The following is a 19,418-nucleotide window of genomic DNA, read 5'->3' on the forward strand; positions in this document are numbered from 1 at the left end:
AACATAGGACTTGATATGTTAGCCTGTTAATGTTTTAGGTTATATGGAGGTTATATGGAGTGGTTGGTTGCATTTGTACTTTGAAAGCATGTATATATGCTTCCAGTCCATATGTGGCAATAATAGTTTGGAAGAATTTTTGTCTTCCTCACAATCATGGTTAGCGCTTAAACTGGAATCCTGAACTGGAATCTGAATTGTGTCACATATGTCGTGTGTTCATTTTTATTGAGTTTATTCTTAGTTTATTTAATATTTATGTATGTACTCATTAGATTTAAATACTGATTTAAAAACTGAGGTCTCCTGAGGCTCAATCATATTCGCCACCACTGGACTGAATGTGCTTTAAGTTTGAAAACTGTGTAGCCTTACCTCATAGCCTTTAAGTGACGGTCCCACCAGAATGATGGGTCTCATAGAAGGCACCACGTCATAGGGAGGAACATGTTCCATCTGAGGAATCACAGATGCACAGATACAGCGTTAGACACATAGACATTGAACTTACACAGAAATGTAATCTACACTAAATCCACAATAAAGGTGTGGAGAATTCTCTAGCTGGGGGGTGGGCAGGGTTGTGGGGCCCCTGAGGTCCAAGGTGATCAACTGTTCTGGAAAGCTCACTGCAACAAATGTATTTCTAATCTAATCGGGTGCTCCCAAAGACTTGATTGATTGGATGGTGTGTTAGATTGGAGGGGGGGTTAGACTACAGTTGGAACCCATTTTTCTTCTTTAAACTGCTTCAATCAGAGACCTGATTGGAAATACAATTTCCAACACAGCAGATCATCAGGCGCAGACCTGGGAACCCCTGCTCCTATAGAGCAGAGAGGTGTTATATGATAGCAGTTTTTTCTCTGTTTGCATTTTATTTATGATCGTTTTTGAAATAATGTATGCCATTTTTTTTTTTTGACTAGTATTGAGTATTTTTTTTAATGATATGTATAAATATGTGTGTAATAAGCAGGTTATTTTTGGGGCCCACTTTTCACAATTCAGTGTCTTTAATAACTGTGTAGCAAGACATATACTAGACATGTGTCCAAATGTTTGTGGACACCCCTTCTAATAAATGCATTCAGCAATTTTAAGTTGCACCTATTGCTGACACAATATTTGTCTACACAGCTTGTCTAGTCCCAGAGAGGTACAGTTAATAGAATAGGACTCTCTGGAGCAGATAAACATAAACCTACTGGCACTATGCCTAATGCCATGCGTGGACTAGAGGGGTATAAGCAGTGGAACTGTGTTCTTTGGACACCCAATACTTTTGGGATGAGTTCAAGAGTTGGGAATGAAGTGGTGTGGTGATCATCCAACATCCTGACCTCAAGTATGCTTTTGTCGCTGAATGCAATAAATAAAGTACAGAGTTACTCCAACAAAAGCTGATTAATAATGCTGTTGGTTCGGGAAGAAACAATGAATAAGCAAGTGTCCCAATACTTTTGTCCATACAGTGTACTTTACTATAATAATGACAAACTGGAAAGCCTTTAAAAGACTTTGTTTCGCATAAATGCAATGTAAATATAAATGGGTGTGTCCAAAAGGCCCTTTCCTAAAACTGTCAATCAAGAAGATCAATTTTAATCAAGTAAATGTTTAATTGAGTAATCTTGACTGCGCTGAATGTAAATCTGACGTTCATGCCCGTAAAACACGCCTGAACCAAATTTAATTAAGGCAGAGAGAAAACGATATGGATCACTGCTGGAAACCAGAGTTCATAAGACTCCCCTCCCACTCACATGCCCCTGTTATGTAACATCAGACTCACATTCCCCGCTGATACCAGTCGGAAACAGCGCTCTCCATTGTCTTCTCAAATCTCAAATTTCTTTGTGCATATACAATTGTCCCCACACACACACCCAACACAATGACTCTGGACAGGTGCACAAATGTGCGTTAGCAAAAGTGTCGGGGGTGGCGTGGGTGAGATACACATTCTATGTGTCACGCGGTATAATCCAATCAGAACATGCTGTCAGGAGGAGTTTCAGGCCTCATCCCGAACTGTGTTCGTGTGCTGATGTGTTGGCGGGGGACGAGTATCTCTCAGGTGCAAACAGGTTGTTCCAAACTAACTCTTCTGCAGTATTTCAGTGACATGCACCAGGGACAACACACAGTTCTTCTCTGTGCTCTAGACTCTTTCTCTCGCACATTATGTAATATTAAACCTAGAAAAGGTGCAGCTTACCTACATCTAACTTTTACTCATATACCTTACATAAAAAAACTTTGTATAGCAGCCTACACTGTATCTCAATGCTGGACTTCAAGCGTTTATTTCCTACATTTCCTTGCATTTCCTTTCTTTCTTGAGCCCCACATTGACATTTGTCTGGTTCTAAGATCTAGCTGCATGTCACCTCAGAATTGAGAACTTGTCTTGGCATAATTGAAAAATGAGAGATCGGTACATGACAAACTGTGAACTTTAAACACTGTTGTATACTCCCTTAAACAGTAATAACATTCATAACAGTAACAGTCAGCTCTCATTATATCATTAAACAGTTTGTGTATTGGGACACCTGCTCATTATTCCTTCTGAAATCAAGGGTATTGAAGAAGAGATCTGATTGCATTCATTCATCGACAAGAGCATCAGGAGGTCAGGATGTTTGATAACTCCATCTCTCAAAAACATCCTCCTGGAAGGAGCTATAGATCTTTAAAAACTGAGACATTCTGTTGTAAGAGCAGGATGCTCCTACTACTGTTATTAGTATGTAGTTATGTCTTGCATTGCAAGATTGGGTATTGAGGTATCACATTTGTTTGACCACTTGTTTTACATCTTGATGTACCTTCAAATGAAATGTCATGTGGTCAAGAAAAAAAAACAATCAATCAAAGTCAATTAATCAATCAAGAAGCCTTCAGTTGGTTTAGAACTTTCACTATATGTCTGCCACATGTTTGTGGACACCCCTTCTAATGACAGCATTCAGCTATTTTGCGTTACACCCATTACTGACACAGATGTGCAACTTGTCACAACTTGTGAAATAGCTGGATGCATTCATTAGAAGGGGTGTCCACAAACATTTGGACATATAGTATTAAGATTAATTTTGCATTTAGTCACCTTCATGCTGGTCATAATTATGCATGGGTGTGCCACTTTAACAGACCACACTTTCACACTTTCAAGGAGCTGCTCTGTAAGTTTTGTTACTTTACTAATAAACTTATTAATGATGCAGCTGTCCCTTCACTGTCTCTACTTGCTAGTTTCTAGGTTTTTAAACAGCATCAGCCCTTAACTGGATGTTTTCATATGTCATTGTATATAAAAGGATCTAGTAGCGAGACTTTCAAAGGTACATGATTAAAACCGTGATGACAGGGAAGCTGAATTTAGTCTTTGTTTCTGTATCAAAATATCTCGAAGGCCAGACACGACAGTGGGCGTGCTCAGCTAGTCATCTGTCACTTCTCGTGTATGAAATATGAGTCATATTCAGCTGTAGGCTAAGTGATTGATTCGTTGTAGGTGTGTGTATGGGGTAGCTGTGGAGGGGGGGGGGGGTTAGTGGAAAAAGTTCTGGTATCAGCATAAAGATGTGGGTTTAGGAATCCGTGTTGAAAGGAAATTTGAAAATGGTGACCTTCTTCCTCACTACAATGGTAGAAGACAGTGTTGTAGGATGCAGGCGGAGCATCACCTACAGGGACATGCTCCAATACTCTGCTCTGATCTCTTGTTAACAGCCAGTAACAAGAGATGAGAGAAACACAGAAAGAAGAGCACAAAGAGATGCGGAGGAGGCTGAAATGTTAAAAGTTCGCTTCTGTGGTGACTCACCGACTTCTGTTTCTGTTTGGCTGGGCCACCTAGCATTCCGCACACACACCCGCGCCGGGAGAGAGAGAGAGCGAGCAAACAAACAAACAAACAAACAGAAGCACAAGGCACAGGAGGTTATCGACAAGCTGTTAATACATTTTAAAGGGCTGGGAAGGACTGCATTAGCCAATGAAATGCCACCTAGGTTACAGGAATTAGTGCTATTAGCCAGTAGCAGGTGGCATGGACAAAAAATGTACAGTATTATATAACAGTGGAACTAATTTCTAACATTATAATAAAAGTATAGTTACACTTTACTGTATTATTCAGAGACACAATTGTAACATGATTATTTTAGTTACAAATTGCTACTCTATTTATTTATTTATTTTTGGACCAATAGAAAAGCTCCAAAAATGACTCGTATTGAAAGATAATTTTTTTCTTTCTTCTGTAAAGTTGCCAATTTGGGAATACAAAGGTTTTTTGTGACTGCGTCCAAATATTTTATTGGGCAAATAAAATATACAGGGCAAAACTGAACTGGTAAATGAGAATGAGAATGAGAATCATGACATGATATGACATTTATTGACATTATGACATTATTATTGACTATCAATTACTATCACAAATTCAATTTTAAATGTGTTGAATATTGCTATACATATTAATAACAATAAATAATATAATACGCTGTATATATATATATATCTTGGGTGATATATAATTTCATATTGTTTGATAGCACAAATATCATTATTATTATTATTATTATTATTATTATTATTATTATTATCCCTCCTTAAATAGAAGCAGATCAGTCTGCCTCCCAGTTTCCTTCTAAACTGAACTAACATTACCTCAGAGATAACATAACAACTAAGGCTGTCATGAGGATTTTAGTGCTGATATTCAATATCATGGTAATCAGTGATCTCCAGTATAGTTAAAAGTTAACAACAGGGCTTAACTTAGACGAGCATCAGTAAAATCTTGTTAGCCCATGAACATGAACTTTGTACACAATACTTTATACTTTTGTTCTTTATTCTACAGTTATTATTTACATTGGGTCAAAATGTCACGACGCACACGCCAACAGAAATTCTCCAAAATGACTTAGAATCATTTTACCCTGACTTCTATTGAAAGTTAAGAAGGTTTTTCCCTTCTCCTGTAAAGTAGCTATTTTTGAGATATTTGGAGGTTTTTACATGACATCAGTGACATGTAGGTCTTAATTAATCTTTACATAGAATAGATATGAATAATACTAAGAGATACTAATGGGTTACAGAGCAGGAGATAAGGGACTGCTGCATTTCTATTGCGACCCAGTAGCTAAACAAGCTAAACTTAACAAAATATACAAACTGTGCAAAACACGCTATCTGCACTTACATGTTGCATACCAGTACAACAGTTACGATATAGCTCTCACCCAGCTTACACACACTTAAGTGTTAAGAATTTGGAATCATCATCATATTAGCAGTATTTAAAAGTCAGGGGGCCAAGCACTGTGATGCACAGACGCATTGTGCTCGTATCACTGAAGGTAAGAAACCAGACGTGAGAGAATTCCATGCATCAGCAAAAGCCTTTCACACTCGAAGGAAAACACACACACACACACACACACACACACACTTCGAATGCCACATACACAAAAGAAACACTTGGTTAGGAACTGTCTTTGGGCATTAGTCTGGGCATTCCCTGATGCAGGCTGGGACGAAGGTTATCACTAAGGTTACCTTCTTAAAGAAGGGCAGACGGGGTACATTGCCCTGAGGGGAGGTGACACTGCCAGCCACGCCCTTGCGGTCACGCGTGTCAGCAGGCTCCGCCTCCTCAGCTTCCAAATCCGACGAGTCATCGTAAAGCGCGGAGGACATATCAGCTATATGGGCCGAACCAATTGGGAAGCGGGTGGGAGGGGGAGGAACAGTTGGTAATGATGCAGAAAGGGACAGAGGAAGCGAGAAAGGGGAAGAGGGACAGACAGAAGTGTAGGCAGATGAAAAGAGAGGGAAAGAAGAGCAACATGATGTACACTATGAGCAGTCTCTGACTCAGAAACATGGGCAACGAGACAGAGGCGGAGATCGAAAGCTAAAAGCTAATGAAGGAAGAGTTGCAAAATCAAGCTTACAGCATAACGAAAAAAAGCTATGACAGATATGATATACCAATGTGAGGCAATGAAAACCAAGCAAAAGAAGCTCGTTAAACGTGATGGTAGAAAGGAAGGAAGTGTAGATAGAGGAACGAGGATGAATAAATAGAAAGAGGATAAGGAGAGGAGGAGGGTAGTGGGGGCTAAAAGAGGGTCATACTAACTGCGACTGCTTTTGAGGAATCTGTATATTTGGTAGTCAGCTTGTTAAGTAAACTGCGGACATGGTTGTTGGGGAAGGAGGGTTCATATCATATCTCCATAGCAGCATAACACACTGAAACACACTGCAATTTCCCCGTCTGAGCGTACCTGTTCCAGGTGGGGTGGGCCTGCGGGTTCCTGAGGCAACATCCAGACTGGAGCTCCCACCAGACTTACTGTGAGAAGGGAATGACGAAACAGAGATGGGGGCTTGTGGTTAACAAACAGATTGTTGTGAAATAATCACGTGTGAAAGGCTGCACTTACATACACTACATGTCCAAATGTTTGTGGACACTCTTTTTTAATGAATGCATTTAGCTATTTTAAGGTGCACCATTTTTCTGATTTAGATGTGCAAATGCACACACACACACCTTGTCAAGTCCCTGTGGAGAAGTAGTGACATTAGAATAGGACTCTCTAGAGAAGATAAGCATGAATCTGTTGGCACCATGCCTAATGCTAGGTGTATGCTAGAGGGGTTTAAAGCCCCCTGTGGAAGTAGTGGAGGCTAGACTCTGCCAGTTCTTAGAATACGAGTTACTATGTGAACCAGGTCTCGTTAGATGAAGCTAGTGGGGAGCCAACAGGAATCTGGACTAGACTAAAAGTCTAAACAAAAAATAGACTGCTGTGCTGCTACAACAGATCCGACCATTTGAGGCATGGACTCTATAAGACCTCTAAAGACATCACATGGTATCTGGCACCAAGACGTTAGCAGCAGATCTTTTAAGTCCTATAAGTTGTGAGGTAGGGTCTCCATGAATTGTATCAATGAGCCTTAGGCGCCCATGATGCTGTCGTCAATTCACCAGTTTGTCCTCTCTTGGAGCACCGTGTATGTATCGTGTGGTGGGCTGATATGTAAGCGTTGGTGTTGTGACCTACTGTTACCTGGAGCTGAGGCGGTTCTGTCTACTCCTCTGCTCCTGCAGCTGACGAGTGCTTTCCAGCTTTACTGGACTGGGGATGAAACCCACCTCGCACCCCTCCTTCACCAGACGACCTATCCACCAATCGTTATTATACTTCTGTTGGTGGAAACACATGCACGAATGCACACACTTTGAGACTGATATATTTATGCTTTTAACCTGAATAGAAAGTAATGCATAAATCATTTCTTACAGCGTTAATTTGAGGCCAATTTAAACCAGCAGGGTGTACGCATGACTCAAATGAACAATTCAAGTGTTCATATGTGGGGGAAGAGATACCTTCTGTGAAATTTTAGTGTGTGGGTCACTCAACTGAAATCCCGCACACATTAATATTACAGTAGGTTTAAAGTAGCATACAGTAAATATACAGTAGAGTACAGTAAACAACTGATTTAATTGTGTGTGGGGGGGTCTGTACATGTAATTAGAATTGAAAAACAGGGAAATACAGAGCATGGACGTGTCTCAGGGATGAGAGGCCAAACTGACCTCTTTGATGTGCAGGAAATCTTTGGCTTCAAATGAAATGGCCATGCCCTGCACTGGAACATCATCGTTAGGACCCGCATTATAACCAACATTAGTCCTCACAGCAAAAGCAACTGGCTTAGTCTGTGAAGAAAGAGCAGAGAGACAGACATCCAGTTTGAATACTAACAAATAATAATAATAATAATACATACAAACATGCAGTCAACGAAAAGAAGACATGTATGATGGAGTGGCCCACTGAAGGTCTAATTGGATGTAATACTTAGAATAAAATAAAGTATTTGAGAATATTAAAGAAATCAAATACACCTGAGTGACACTAAGAGCCTGTTTACACCTGCTATTAACATACGTTTTGAATCTGGATAGTATCTGGATCTACTTTGACCGGGATCTGTTCACACTTGCATCTCAAGTGTGACCAAATGAAATTCGTTGTTACATTACGGTGTAAAAACAAACACAAAGAAAGCCTTTTCCGTTTACACTTGTATTAAAAGGAGCGTTTGGGGTGGTTACAACTGGCTTTTCATGCAGTCAAGCGAAATCTGAATGTGATCCGATCACCAAAAACACGTTAATGACAGGTGTAAACAGGCTCTAGATGTGAGGTGGGATAATATCGTATGATAATCATGATTCAACTGCACTGAACCCCTAGGCTAATTACTCAGTTATGAAGTGTAAGGTTTTTTATCCAGCGGCTGCTTTGAATGACTTAGTATCCACTGGGAATTAAATATGTACTACAGTAATATGATTATTTAAGTGCAGGGGTATAAGTGTATCAGTGTCTTGGGATTTGTCCCAAATTTCTTTCCAATTTAGTCATTTCCAATTCCCACCCAGCAGCTAGGACTCCCCATTACACAATGCTACCAGTGCTGGAAGGATGAAGGTTTGCACGCGCTTCCTCCAAGTTACATGAAGCCAGACAACCACACCTCATCACATCTTATTAAACTGCAACTAACAGCTATCAGATGCCTGCACTGGCTAGCACTACGCTGGGTCATGGGGGAAAGGAAGGACCATCCTACCCACCCAGAGAAAGCGAGACCAATTATGCTCTCTGGGACTCCCAGATGGATGGCTGTGGCATCACCAGAGATCAACCTGCTGATCTGTTGATGATACGGCTAAAGTGTAGATGGCTGTTGATGGCTCTCACTTGGGAGAGGCAGTGTAGATACTGCACCTGGATTTGATATAAGTGATACACAATCTACCAATCAGAGAGAAAGGAAGGGAAGAAGGGACAACAGGAACGGATCACAAAGGCAGAAGAAGAAACAGAGACAGAGAGGGAGGGCGATGGAGACCTTAGCTTTCTCAAGTGTGGCTAGAGCTTGTCTATCAGCTTCCTTCCTTAGGGCCTCAGGATCCTCCTCCAAAGACACGTCAGAATCTGAGGGACGACTGGTGTAGGAGTCTGCCGAGCCCTGAAAGGCAAAAAAGAGGAGGAGGAGTGGGAGGAGAGATGATTTCAGATTTGAAACACCATCATTAACAGATTGCGGTGGCATGTTTGCTATTTTGTCATTTTTATGGATAGCATATACGGTGTACATTTAAAACATTTCCTGGACAAAAGTATCAGGACACCTGCTTATTCATTGTTTCTTCTGAAACCAAAGGTATTAAAGCTCAGTGCTTTAGCATGGTGCTAATAGGTTTATCTTTATCAGCTACAGAGAGACCTATTTTATTGCCAGTACTTCTCTACAAGGACTAGAACAGCTGTGTGAGTGCAACCAGACTCAACTTATTTGACTGAAACACTGATCCAGAATTCTGCAATGGTGACTTCAATCTGTCAAGTGAATGTTTGTGTCTCTGAACGTGTGTGTACTTAGCTCAGTCTCTGACCTGAAAAACAACACTTTAGGTATACTCTAAACACTGAAGCTTATAAACAGCACTGCTACCTACTCTCTCTCTCTCTCTCTCTCTCTCTGTCAAAGACACCCATGAAAAACATGTTTCATAATCAAAGGCCACCTATAGCTAATGAGCTCCCAGTCGCACTGTGTAAACAAAGGTAAACAAGACGTGTAACAAGAAATCAAGTGATTTTTGGATGGGGGAACAAGTGGTACGGTGGAGGATAGAACTGGAAAACGTTACGAAGTCCGAAAAGGACATTTCTGCCAATGGTGTGTATACACAGTATTCAGTCACTATATTAGGTATCAGATTTTTATTTGTGTATACAATTTTACTTGTTTTCATTTGCTTTGTCGTAAAGTTAGGTTCAACTTTAGTTTATTGAAGTACTAACTTTTTTTCTTAAGAGTTTTTACCATGTTTTAAATTCTTTATTATTTACTGAAATATTTTTTAAATTAAATTTAAAAGCAATTGCTCTCCCACTTTCATTCAAATATATTTATAACTCTCTCAAATATATTTGGACTTTAGATTTAGATCATCCTTTACAGGAACAGTGCAAGAGAACACAAACACACTCACAGTGAGTGGGGATGTTCCGATCAGGTTTATTTTATTCTGATCTGACCTGAGTCTCTTAATGCTGAGTATCAGCCGTCATCGTTCTGATGCTATTTTTGTGTTTGTATAATTAATTCAGCCCCACAGCTTTGATAAGATGAGCTGCTGATTAATACTGATGTAAAATTCCTTTATTTTTCTCTCCTAATCGGGAATATGGGCAGACTAAATGGCAGCAAATGGCGGTTAGGGGCTTTGTGGGAGAAGAAAGCCATGTTCTAACTATCTAACTTCCCATCGGTCCAGGGGCTCGAACCTTCCAATTACACCTTCTGGTCCCAAGCACATTTCTCTAATCATTAGGTCACGACCCAAACAGCAATGCAATCATAGTGTCCATATTCTGTCTTTAATAAATGTCATTATTGCAGAGATGTAGTAATGTGTGAAACTGTGGTTTCTTGTCTCTGGTAAGAGAAGGAAAGGTCAAAAAGGGCAAATAAGTTGATTAAATAGTGGCGTATTACTCTGATAAGTAATTAAAACTAATCCTTTTAATGTATGTAGTCACGGATGTCACAATTACTAGATTAAACTCAATTATTTTAATCATTAATTACAATTTACCCACTCCTTGAATCTGCAATGATTGGTCAATAATGTGCAGGATTATAATGCGTGCATTAGATTCTCCTACTGCTCTTTTGGAGGAACAGTGCCTGACGGACACACTGTTACAGCTGAAGAAAAAAGGTTCACATGTACTTAGACTAAAGACTTCAAACTCGGGCTGGGAGACAAGCTAAACATGTTTTATCACAATATTAAAAATATTTTTATGAAACAATATTTATCATGATATTTCATCATGTAGACAAAGCTCACCAGTTACAGATTTTAAAAACTGCTATTCTACACTCTCCCACACCAATATCAGTGATTTACATTTTTTTTTTTAAATAATTAAATAAGATTAATTACACTCTCTGTAAACCAATGCAATTGGTTTGTGGTTTGAAATTAAGGTGCTTCATTCAATAAGTTTGGGATGAGTTGGGGTAGTTGGGGATGATGAGGCAGGGTGGTGGTCATTCAACATCCTGACCTCACTAATGCTCGTCACTGAATGCAATCAAATCCTCACAGCATTGTCTCAAAATCCAGTAGAAAGCTTTCCCTTGACAGCAGAGGCAGTTACTCCAACTGACATATTGGACGGAGCACCATCCTTCCAGAGAACACAGTTCCACTGCTCCACAGCTGGTGGCGAGCCTTATACTCCTCTAGCCCTCGTCTGGCATTAGGCATGGAGCCAGTAGGTTCATGCTTATCTGCTTCAGAGAGTCCTATTTTATTGGCAGTGCTTCTCTACAGGGACTAGACAAGGTGTGTGTGTGGGTGCATTTGCACATCTGTGTCAGCAATGGGTGCAACTTAAAATAGCCGTATGCATTCATTAGTAGGGGTGTCCAGAAACATTTGCACATACAGCAAAAACATGAAATAAAAACAGAATTAGACTCATTTGCATAATTTAAACATGGCCAGCATGCTCCTCTTACACACACACTCGCTGTCTCTCCTTTTGTCTCTTTGACACACACACATACACAATGTTCCCAGAGTTGTCTCTAACAGTTTTCGACAGTAGACTACAGAGTGCCAGTGAGTCTTTATATAAGCCGCCCACTCCTCTCTTCTAGCCTGTTCCTTCTCTTTCCCCTTTTTCCTCTCGCTGTTTTTCAGGTGTCAGACACACTCTGAACCGTGGGAGGTGCGGACAGGCATGTGGACAGCTGCGAAGAATGACTCAACGTGTGTGTGTGTGTGTACAAGTTTGTGGGAATCTGAGTGTGTTTGTGTGTAGATGATCAGGTTAAAAATAGAGGTGAAAATATGTCATGCTAAATGATGTTAAATTATTCATCGCCAAAAAGACTGAAAAGTAACCCTCCCCCCACTCCCACACCACTTGGGTTTTTCTTTGGTCCACCAGTTCAAGTGCAATTTCCATGAAGCAAAATTCCACAGCAATATACCATATTGTTGCCTGTAGAAAACATGGACAGTGCAACGGCTCTCAAAAGCGAAGCAACCACAGGTCTAGTGCCTCTGCTGGCTGGTTGCAGTATGATGTGTAGCTCCGCCCATCCCCATTTGTTTCAGTGACAAAACAGCTTATTGTCCATCTCCTTTTTCTCCTCCTCTTTTCATCTCCAGTGTCTAATTCCAACAGTTAGATTTCCCTGTTTTCCCTGATTTCCCCCAGAAGTCCGTTTTTAACACGTTACTCTGTTTTATCAGAAGATACGTTACTAAGTTTTATCACTTATAAAGTGATTGACAGCCTTGGTTGGAAAAGACTGTCTGCAGAACCTGCATGGCGTCCTTTCTGTTTATTATATGGAGTAGCTGAGCTGTAGTGGGACTTACATGAGCTGCACTTTTAATGCTGGAGCATTCCACTTACCGGACAAACTGGGACTCCAGTGGAAAGCCCCTTTTCTCAGGTCTCAGACTACCTTTATTAAGCTTACAGCCCAGAAGCAGAGCGGATTTCCCCCCTGGATTCCCAGTTTGTCCCAGAAGTGGAATACCTCAACAGTAAAAGTGCAGCTCATGTAAGTTCCACTACAGCTCACCTACAGAAAGGGTGCCATGCCACAGCTGTCAATCACTTCACCCCTTAGTGTAACCCCGCCTTCTGTGCAAAAGAGACCAGAGGCGGCGTCAGACTCGTCACCTCTCTTTGGTATAAAACGGAAGGGAATGGAACCATGGCGTTCATGTTTTCTACAGTCACTGAGTGTGTCCCTATTGAGTACTAATTTCTACTAGTACTAGTATACTAACTAGTTTTGGAGTATGTAGTATGAGTATAAGGATAAACATACTCGAATATCCAAGATACATACTCAGAACCGGTCGGTTCTACTCACATTTGGAACAGTTATTAGACAGAAATGGTGATTACAACTTACGCGCTATGGCAACGACAGCAGGAGAACTTGCAGTGACGTATGTTGGCATAGCAATGCTTTATCACTTTCAGTCAGTATGTTATTTTTTTGCATACTAATCAGCCAAAACTGTACTTTTAAGATTAGTATAAATTTAATACCTCAATGTAGTGATATTGTGTAGTACACTTCTGGGACGTAGCCATTGTATCTTTCCTCTCCCTGTATAGTTGCCATTTTGGAGATAAACAGTTTAGTGTTACAATTAAAAGGAATCATATAACATTTTTATTGGACCTATTCTTGGTCAAAGGACACATTTTGCAGATTTTTAAAATGTAAATAAGTGAACAAAAGTTCTACAGGTAACAAACTGGCATATTAACATTTTCAGTCTGTTTTAGAGCACAATTCCTATTTTACTCATTTATATTTATTGTAATATTTATTTATTATTTATTTTAATATTTTTTAAATATAAAATTTATAAATTTATATAAAATTTATATTATTATTCACTTAATTTTGAAAAAAAAAAAAAGAGTTACTTAGAAATCAACATGTAATTTGTTGGGTGCCCAAATGTGTGCAAAAAAATGCCATGGACTAAGCAGTGAATAGCATATTGTATTTTTACTGATGTTTTATATACACAACAATCAGCCATAACATTAATACTACAGTAGTTCTTCTGCAGGAACTGACCAGACAGGCTAGCCTTCGCTTTCCACATGCATCAGTAAGCCTTGGGCACCCTGATCCTGTGGCTGGCTCACCGGTTGTCCTTCCTTGGAACACTTTCAAAAGGCAGGTACTATTCACTGCATACCAGAAGAACCCCACAAGACTTGAAGCTTGATGTTTTGGAGATGTTTTGACCCAGCCGTCTAGCCATCACACTTTGGCCCTTGTCAAAGTGGCTCCGATTTTGATTTCATGCAAGAACGCTGTGATTGTAAATCTAAGTGTCTCTCTGTGGATCAATGTCTTGCTTGATCTGTTGTTTTTAATAAATATGGTAATTAAGTAGTTCATATATCTCTCATTAAACCAACCCATTAAACAGTTTAAAACCTCAAACTCAAATCCTCATAGACTACAAAACTGCACCGTTTAAATGCTCTTAATCAGATTCAATTGGGTAATAACCGAACATGAAGCATCTGTAGCAGACTACACTCTAGACTGTGCAGTCATAATGTCTGTAATATAATCTTGGTTTAGCCTAAGCTCTGATATTAGAAGTCTTTGACTAGGTCTGACATGATAATTACATTATCAACACATTGTACAATATGTGGACACAACCTCACTCAGTTTTGCCCAACATGATGAGGGGAGCCCATCACTGTGAATAGGCTATTTTGTTGTTAATTTATTTAGGACAATTAAACATATTTACATTGTCTGAATGTCTGAATATTCTTATTTTATCTTAATCTCTCTTTAAAAGAGTGTAACTATTAGACTATTATACACCAATCAGCCATGACATCGGTATTACATTATGTAGCCCCTCTAGTATTTTGAGTTCTCAGTCCACTTTTAACAGTATAGTTCATCACTGACCGTTTAGCATGTAGAATATGCACTATACCATGACATCAATCTGATATCTCTTCTTAAAAAGACGAATTTCACTTAAGATGAGCATCTAAAAGTAGACTACCAAGTTCAGACTACTCCAACACTCCAATACCCTGCAGGTCACACAGCTATCATCACATTGTGTGTGTGTGTGTTTATGCAATTTCAGAATAGATTTCTTACAGGATGGGATAATTCATTTTACCTGGGGTGACCATATGTCCTCTTTTTCTTCATAATTTGTGAATAATATCATTTTGCATTGATTTAAAACCAACTGAGCTGGACAGTGTGCCTACTACAACTAACAATCTATCAATTTATTATGGTTATGTTTATGTATTAATTATTAATTAATATTTTTACACTGTCAAGCAAATACTATAAATGTTTTGCTTAAAAAAAATGTTTACTTGTAAGACACATGAGCTGAAATGTTAAGTTAATGGTTTTAGAGGCACTTAATTCCCTCCCACCTTCACACATATACACTGCCACGCTCCTACAACTTACTGTCCCCAGTGACCTCTTCTTTGAAAACTTAAATAGGGCCACCCTATTTTACCCTGCATCTGAAGAAGCATTTTCTGTAATAATGCACCAAATACTGATAACGATATACAAGAACATAGCAATAGATCATCCAGCCATACAGTATGTGTACACAAAAACTCAGCTGTATTCAACTATCAAATACTTTTATTCACTGCGGCCTTAATATTTGCTAGCACACAAACTACACTGGCAATATGAATACACTACCTTCCCACCACTAATCTCTCTGAACAACATGACTGCAATTCATTCCTGACAGAGCCTTGTTTTACTTATTTGCACATTTCTATTTTCTCCCCAAGCTTGCTATTTAAATTAGCCAGTCACGGCAAACAACACACTTAGCACTTCACTTCAGCACTCAAAGCTGCCAGGAACCCAGCCGCGCTAGTGCGAGAGAACGACAGAGACAAAGAGAGAGAGAGAGAGAGAGAGAGAGAGAGAGAGAGAGAGAGAGAGAGAGAGAGAGAGAGAGAGAGAGAAAGAAAGAAAGAAAGAAAGAAAGAGAAGGAAGAAACAAAAACTGGTGGAAAAAAAATAGACTGTGTGGGAGAGCTGATGAGAAAAGCTCTGTTAAACCTTACACACACACACTCACACACACACACACACACACACATCAGTAGGTAAGCATGTGAGGGCCATAGCCCATCAACCATAACACCTGGTCTTCTATAGGGTCAGGAGCTACAGGGGGAACCCACAACCAAGAAATACCAATTCTCGCATAATGCTGCTATCCCTATATACAGACAGAAATATTAATGTTATTTATTAAAACAATAAGACATCATCACTTTAACTTTTGATGGAAGGCAAGAACTTTTTAGTATTTTAAACTTTACTTTTATTTCAGATTTTTCTACGTTCGTTTAAGCACAGATGTACTGTCCATTGCTCACCACTGCTAGTCTTTTCCATAAAGAGGCCATATGGACCTAAAAAGGGTTCTTTGGCGCGATGTCACAACGAACCCACATTTGGGTTTCGAAAGCACCTTGCAATGGATGGTCCTTAAACATCCATTTGCGTAAATGAGATGTGAGTGTGAAGAACCTTTTTTTCAGTTTTATTTCTAATTGTTTTCCCCTTTTCCTCTTTTCCCAATTTAGATCACCAATTACCCAACCCATACATATTCTCCCTTATCACATGCAATGCTCCCGACACTGGGAGGGTGAAGACATGATGACACATGCATAGCGGGCCAGTGCCTCTTTTCTGAACCGCTGCTGATGCAACGTCAACGGGCATCTAATGCACTCGGAAGAAAGCAATGTGTACCTGGCCCTGATGTATCGGCCAGCAGATGACAGTGCCGGCCAGCACTGCACTGGAGTGATGTGAAGAGAAAGTGCCATCTGCCCACCCTGGAGAGAGCAAGTCCAATTGTTTTACATTCTTAAAACAAGAGTTCTTTAAGGGTTCCTTAGTGAAGGTCTATATAAAACCATGACAACCCAAAAAACATTTACATGCATTAAAGGTTCTTGGTATGGTTTAATGGTTCTTTGCAGACAATGAAGAACCTCTCATTAATGGGTTGTGCTCCTGTTATGAAGAAAAGAACCCTTTTCAGCACTATATAGAACTCTTTTTGCTAAGAGGGACAGATTATTTTGAATGTGAGTGCTCTTCACGCTGTTACTCAGTGCCATGCTACACTGTACCTGTGTGCCCTGCGCTTAATGAGGCTGACTCATGAACACTCATTTCCTGGGAATTGGATAATAAAGATATCCAGTTTTACTGGAGCAGAAACAATATCCTTCCTTGTATAAACTGATTAGACTCTCAATTCCACTCTAATTCATACTGTACGTCATGGCATTGGCTGGCAGAACAAATATGCAGGCTGTTTTGTGCTGCTGTTTAAGGAATCTAAATATTATTCAGATGTTTTATTGTTATAGCATCACGATATAATACTCACGACCTCCAGCGTTACTTTTAATTTACCTTACCTAACAGTACCAGTCAAAAGTTTAGACACACCTCTCATTTAGTGTTTTTTTCTGTATTATTTTCCACATTGTGGACATCAAGACAAAAATATGAAGGAGCTCATATGGAATTATAAGTAAACTAAATTCTATATGTTGATGACAGCTTTGCACACATCTTGGCATTCTCTCAATCAGCTTCATTAAGTAGTCACCTGGAATGGTTTTCCAAAATTCGTGACAGAGTTCCTAGAGGTGCTGGGCACTCGTTGGCTGTATTTCCTTCACTTTGTGGTCCATCTTGTCCCAAACCATCTCAGGTGGGTTTAGGTTAGTTGGTTGTGGAGACCAGGTAATCTAAAACAGCACTCCGTCACTCTACTTCTTGGTCAAATAGCCCTTACACAGCCTGGAAGTACTACATTATTACATGTGTTCCTTCATAGGTTTGATGTATGCAGCGTTAATCTAGAATGTGCAGAGCAATAAAAATGAAGTGTGTCCAAACTTTTGACTGGTAGTCTACGGTCGCATTGAAGCATCGGTTAGAACTAATTTATGTGAAGGTTTTTGGTAAATACAGCCATTTTTTGACTTTATTGTCATTATACTGGTGCAGAACAACAACACTGCTCTATTCACATATCCCAGCCTGCTCAAGGGTGGGGTATCAAACCCACAAATTAAATAAACCAATGCTCTATCCATCGACCCACCACTGCCCCAAATCCAATTATTTTATCTCACTGTAGCTGATTATAACCCTCTATGGCATGGTGTTGCCCTTGGGCAACAAACCATTTTTAGATTATTACACCGTTATTTACTTTTTTTGAAATGTTTTTTTTTTGTATTAATGTATTAAATAAAATGTCACATACCTGTCTCTGTACAATGAAATTAGGGGTAGAAGCGGGTTTGACATTTCATCTGGGGTGGAGCAATCTATATATTTTTTTTACTAAAACAGTGTTTTTTCATTTGTTGCCTCAGGGCAACATTATGCAGTTAGACTACTTTTGTTAGAGCAATATTGCTAAAGCAGTGCTTCTCGACTCTCGACCCTGCCCCGCATGTTTTAGGTGCTTCCCTGCTCCAACACACCTGGTCAAAATGATCAGCTTGTAGCTTGCAATTGAAGCAGTTAGTACCCAGTTAATCATACAAATCAGGTATGTTGAAGCAAATATAAGGATCCCTGAGACCAGGACTGAGTGAATTTTATGACTGATATATCAACAGGGACCGTCATGCTTTCCAAAAAAAATATATAAATAATTCATGCCATGCAGGGATAAACAGCACACACATCTAGCAGTGCAAATGTAAACAAACTATAAAACTATTTTAATAAATCTCAATATCGAAATATGATTATCCTACACTAAATACTATTAATTAATAGCTTAATTTTCTAAATACATGTTTTATTAAAGCCCACATTTGCTTAAAAAGGAAGCAAATGTAAACAAGCTCTTGATTTTGTGTGGCAGAGTTTACCTGAATCTGAGCTCTGTGGGTGAATGTAAGCACTTGAAATTCCTAATAGAGAATTCAATGACTTCACTACAACATGCCGTATCTGAGTGGTGTTTATTAAGGCCTACAGGCCTGCACTAAAGAGACTTGACAAGACAGTCTGCTTTTTAAGGAGTCGTGTGACAGTGTGTTAAATGTTTGTGTGACAGCTGCCATTTCAATGTGACAAGCATGTCACACTGCGAAGACCAAGACCAACAATCTGCACAATTCCACATTAAACACTACTGAGCAGATCTATGGGCTGTTCTGATCGAGACTCATACTTGAATGCTAATTTGTTTCAGTAAATTCTGTCTTTTCAGATCATCAATCATCAGTGAGATTTCTCCGCGAGCGTCACAACACAGCAGACTCTGCTTTGTGTGCACCGAGGTCATAAAACTGAAAAGGTAAGAGACTAATGTTCTGAAATAGAACAGCCTTGGGAATCTCTGTTGCAAAAATTAGATAAGTTAACATTACCAACACAATCTGAAGAATACCTGGACAGAGAGAGAGAGAGAGAGAGAGAGAGAGAGATCCAGAAACTCCAGGGAGGGAGAGAACTCCATAGAGCGCTCTATAAAAAAGAAAGGGAGGGAGCTTGAGAGAGTAAGAGCAAGACAGTGCTCCATAGAGAGAGAGAGCAAAACCTTCAGAAAGAGCTCTCCAGAGAAAAAGAGATAGAAAGAGCATGGGCTCCAGAGAGAGAGAGAGATTGAGAGAGAGAGAGCTTTATAGAGATAGAGATCCATA

At 39.6% G+C, this 19,418-nt stretch overlaps 1 protein-coding gene across 2 annotated transcripts in view; it reads right to left on the reverse strand.

Annotated features, from left to right (window-relative positions):
- Window positions 1–19,418, reverse strand: part of cacnb1 (calcium channel, voltage-dependent, beta 1 subunit) — a 54,522-nt gene that overhangs the window by 15,559 nt on the left and 19,545 nt on the right. Inside the window, exons 3-8 of one of the 2 annotated variants that reach the window (XM_072692863.1) lie at window positions 8,968–9,087; window positions 7,643–7,765; window positions 7,107–7,243; window positions 6,315–6,382; window positions 5,581–5,726; window positions 376–456 (exon numbers count right to left, since the gene is read on the reverse strand). In XM_072692863.1, coding sequence (XP_072548964.1) covers window positions 376–456; window positions 5,581–5,726; window positions 6,315–6,382; window positions 7,107–7,243; window positions 7,643–7,765; window positions 8,968–9,087 — 675 coding nt within the window. Of the gene's footprint in view, window positions 1–375; window positions 457–3,835; window positions 3,865–5,580; window positions 5,727–6,314; window positions 6,383–7,106; window positions 7,244–7,642; window positions 7,766–8,967; window positions 9,088–19,418 lie in introns of both variants that reach the window. The other variant, XM_072692862.1, reaches the window with a different exon arrangement.

This window comes from Salminus brasiliensis, chromosome 12 (assembly GCF_030463535.1).
Source record: "Salminus brasiliensis chromosome 12, fSalBra1.hap2, whole genome shotgun sequence".
In the NCBI taxonomy this organism is placed as follows: Eukaryota; Metazoa; Chordata; class Actinopteri; order Characiformes; family Bryconidae; genus Salminus; species Salminus brasiliensis.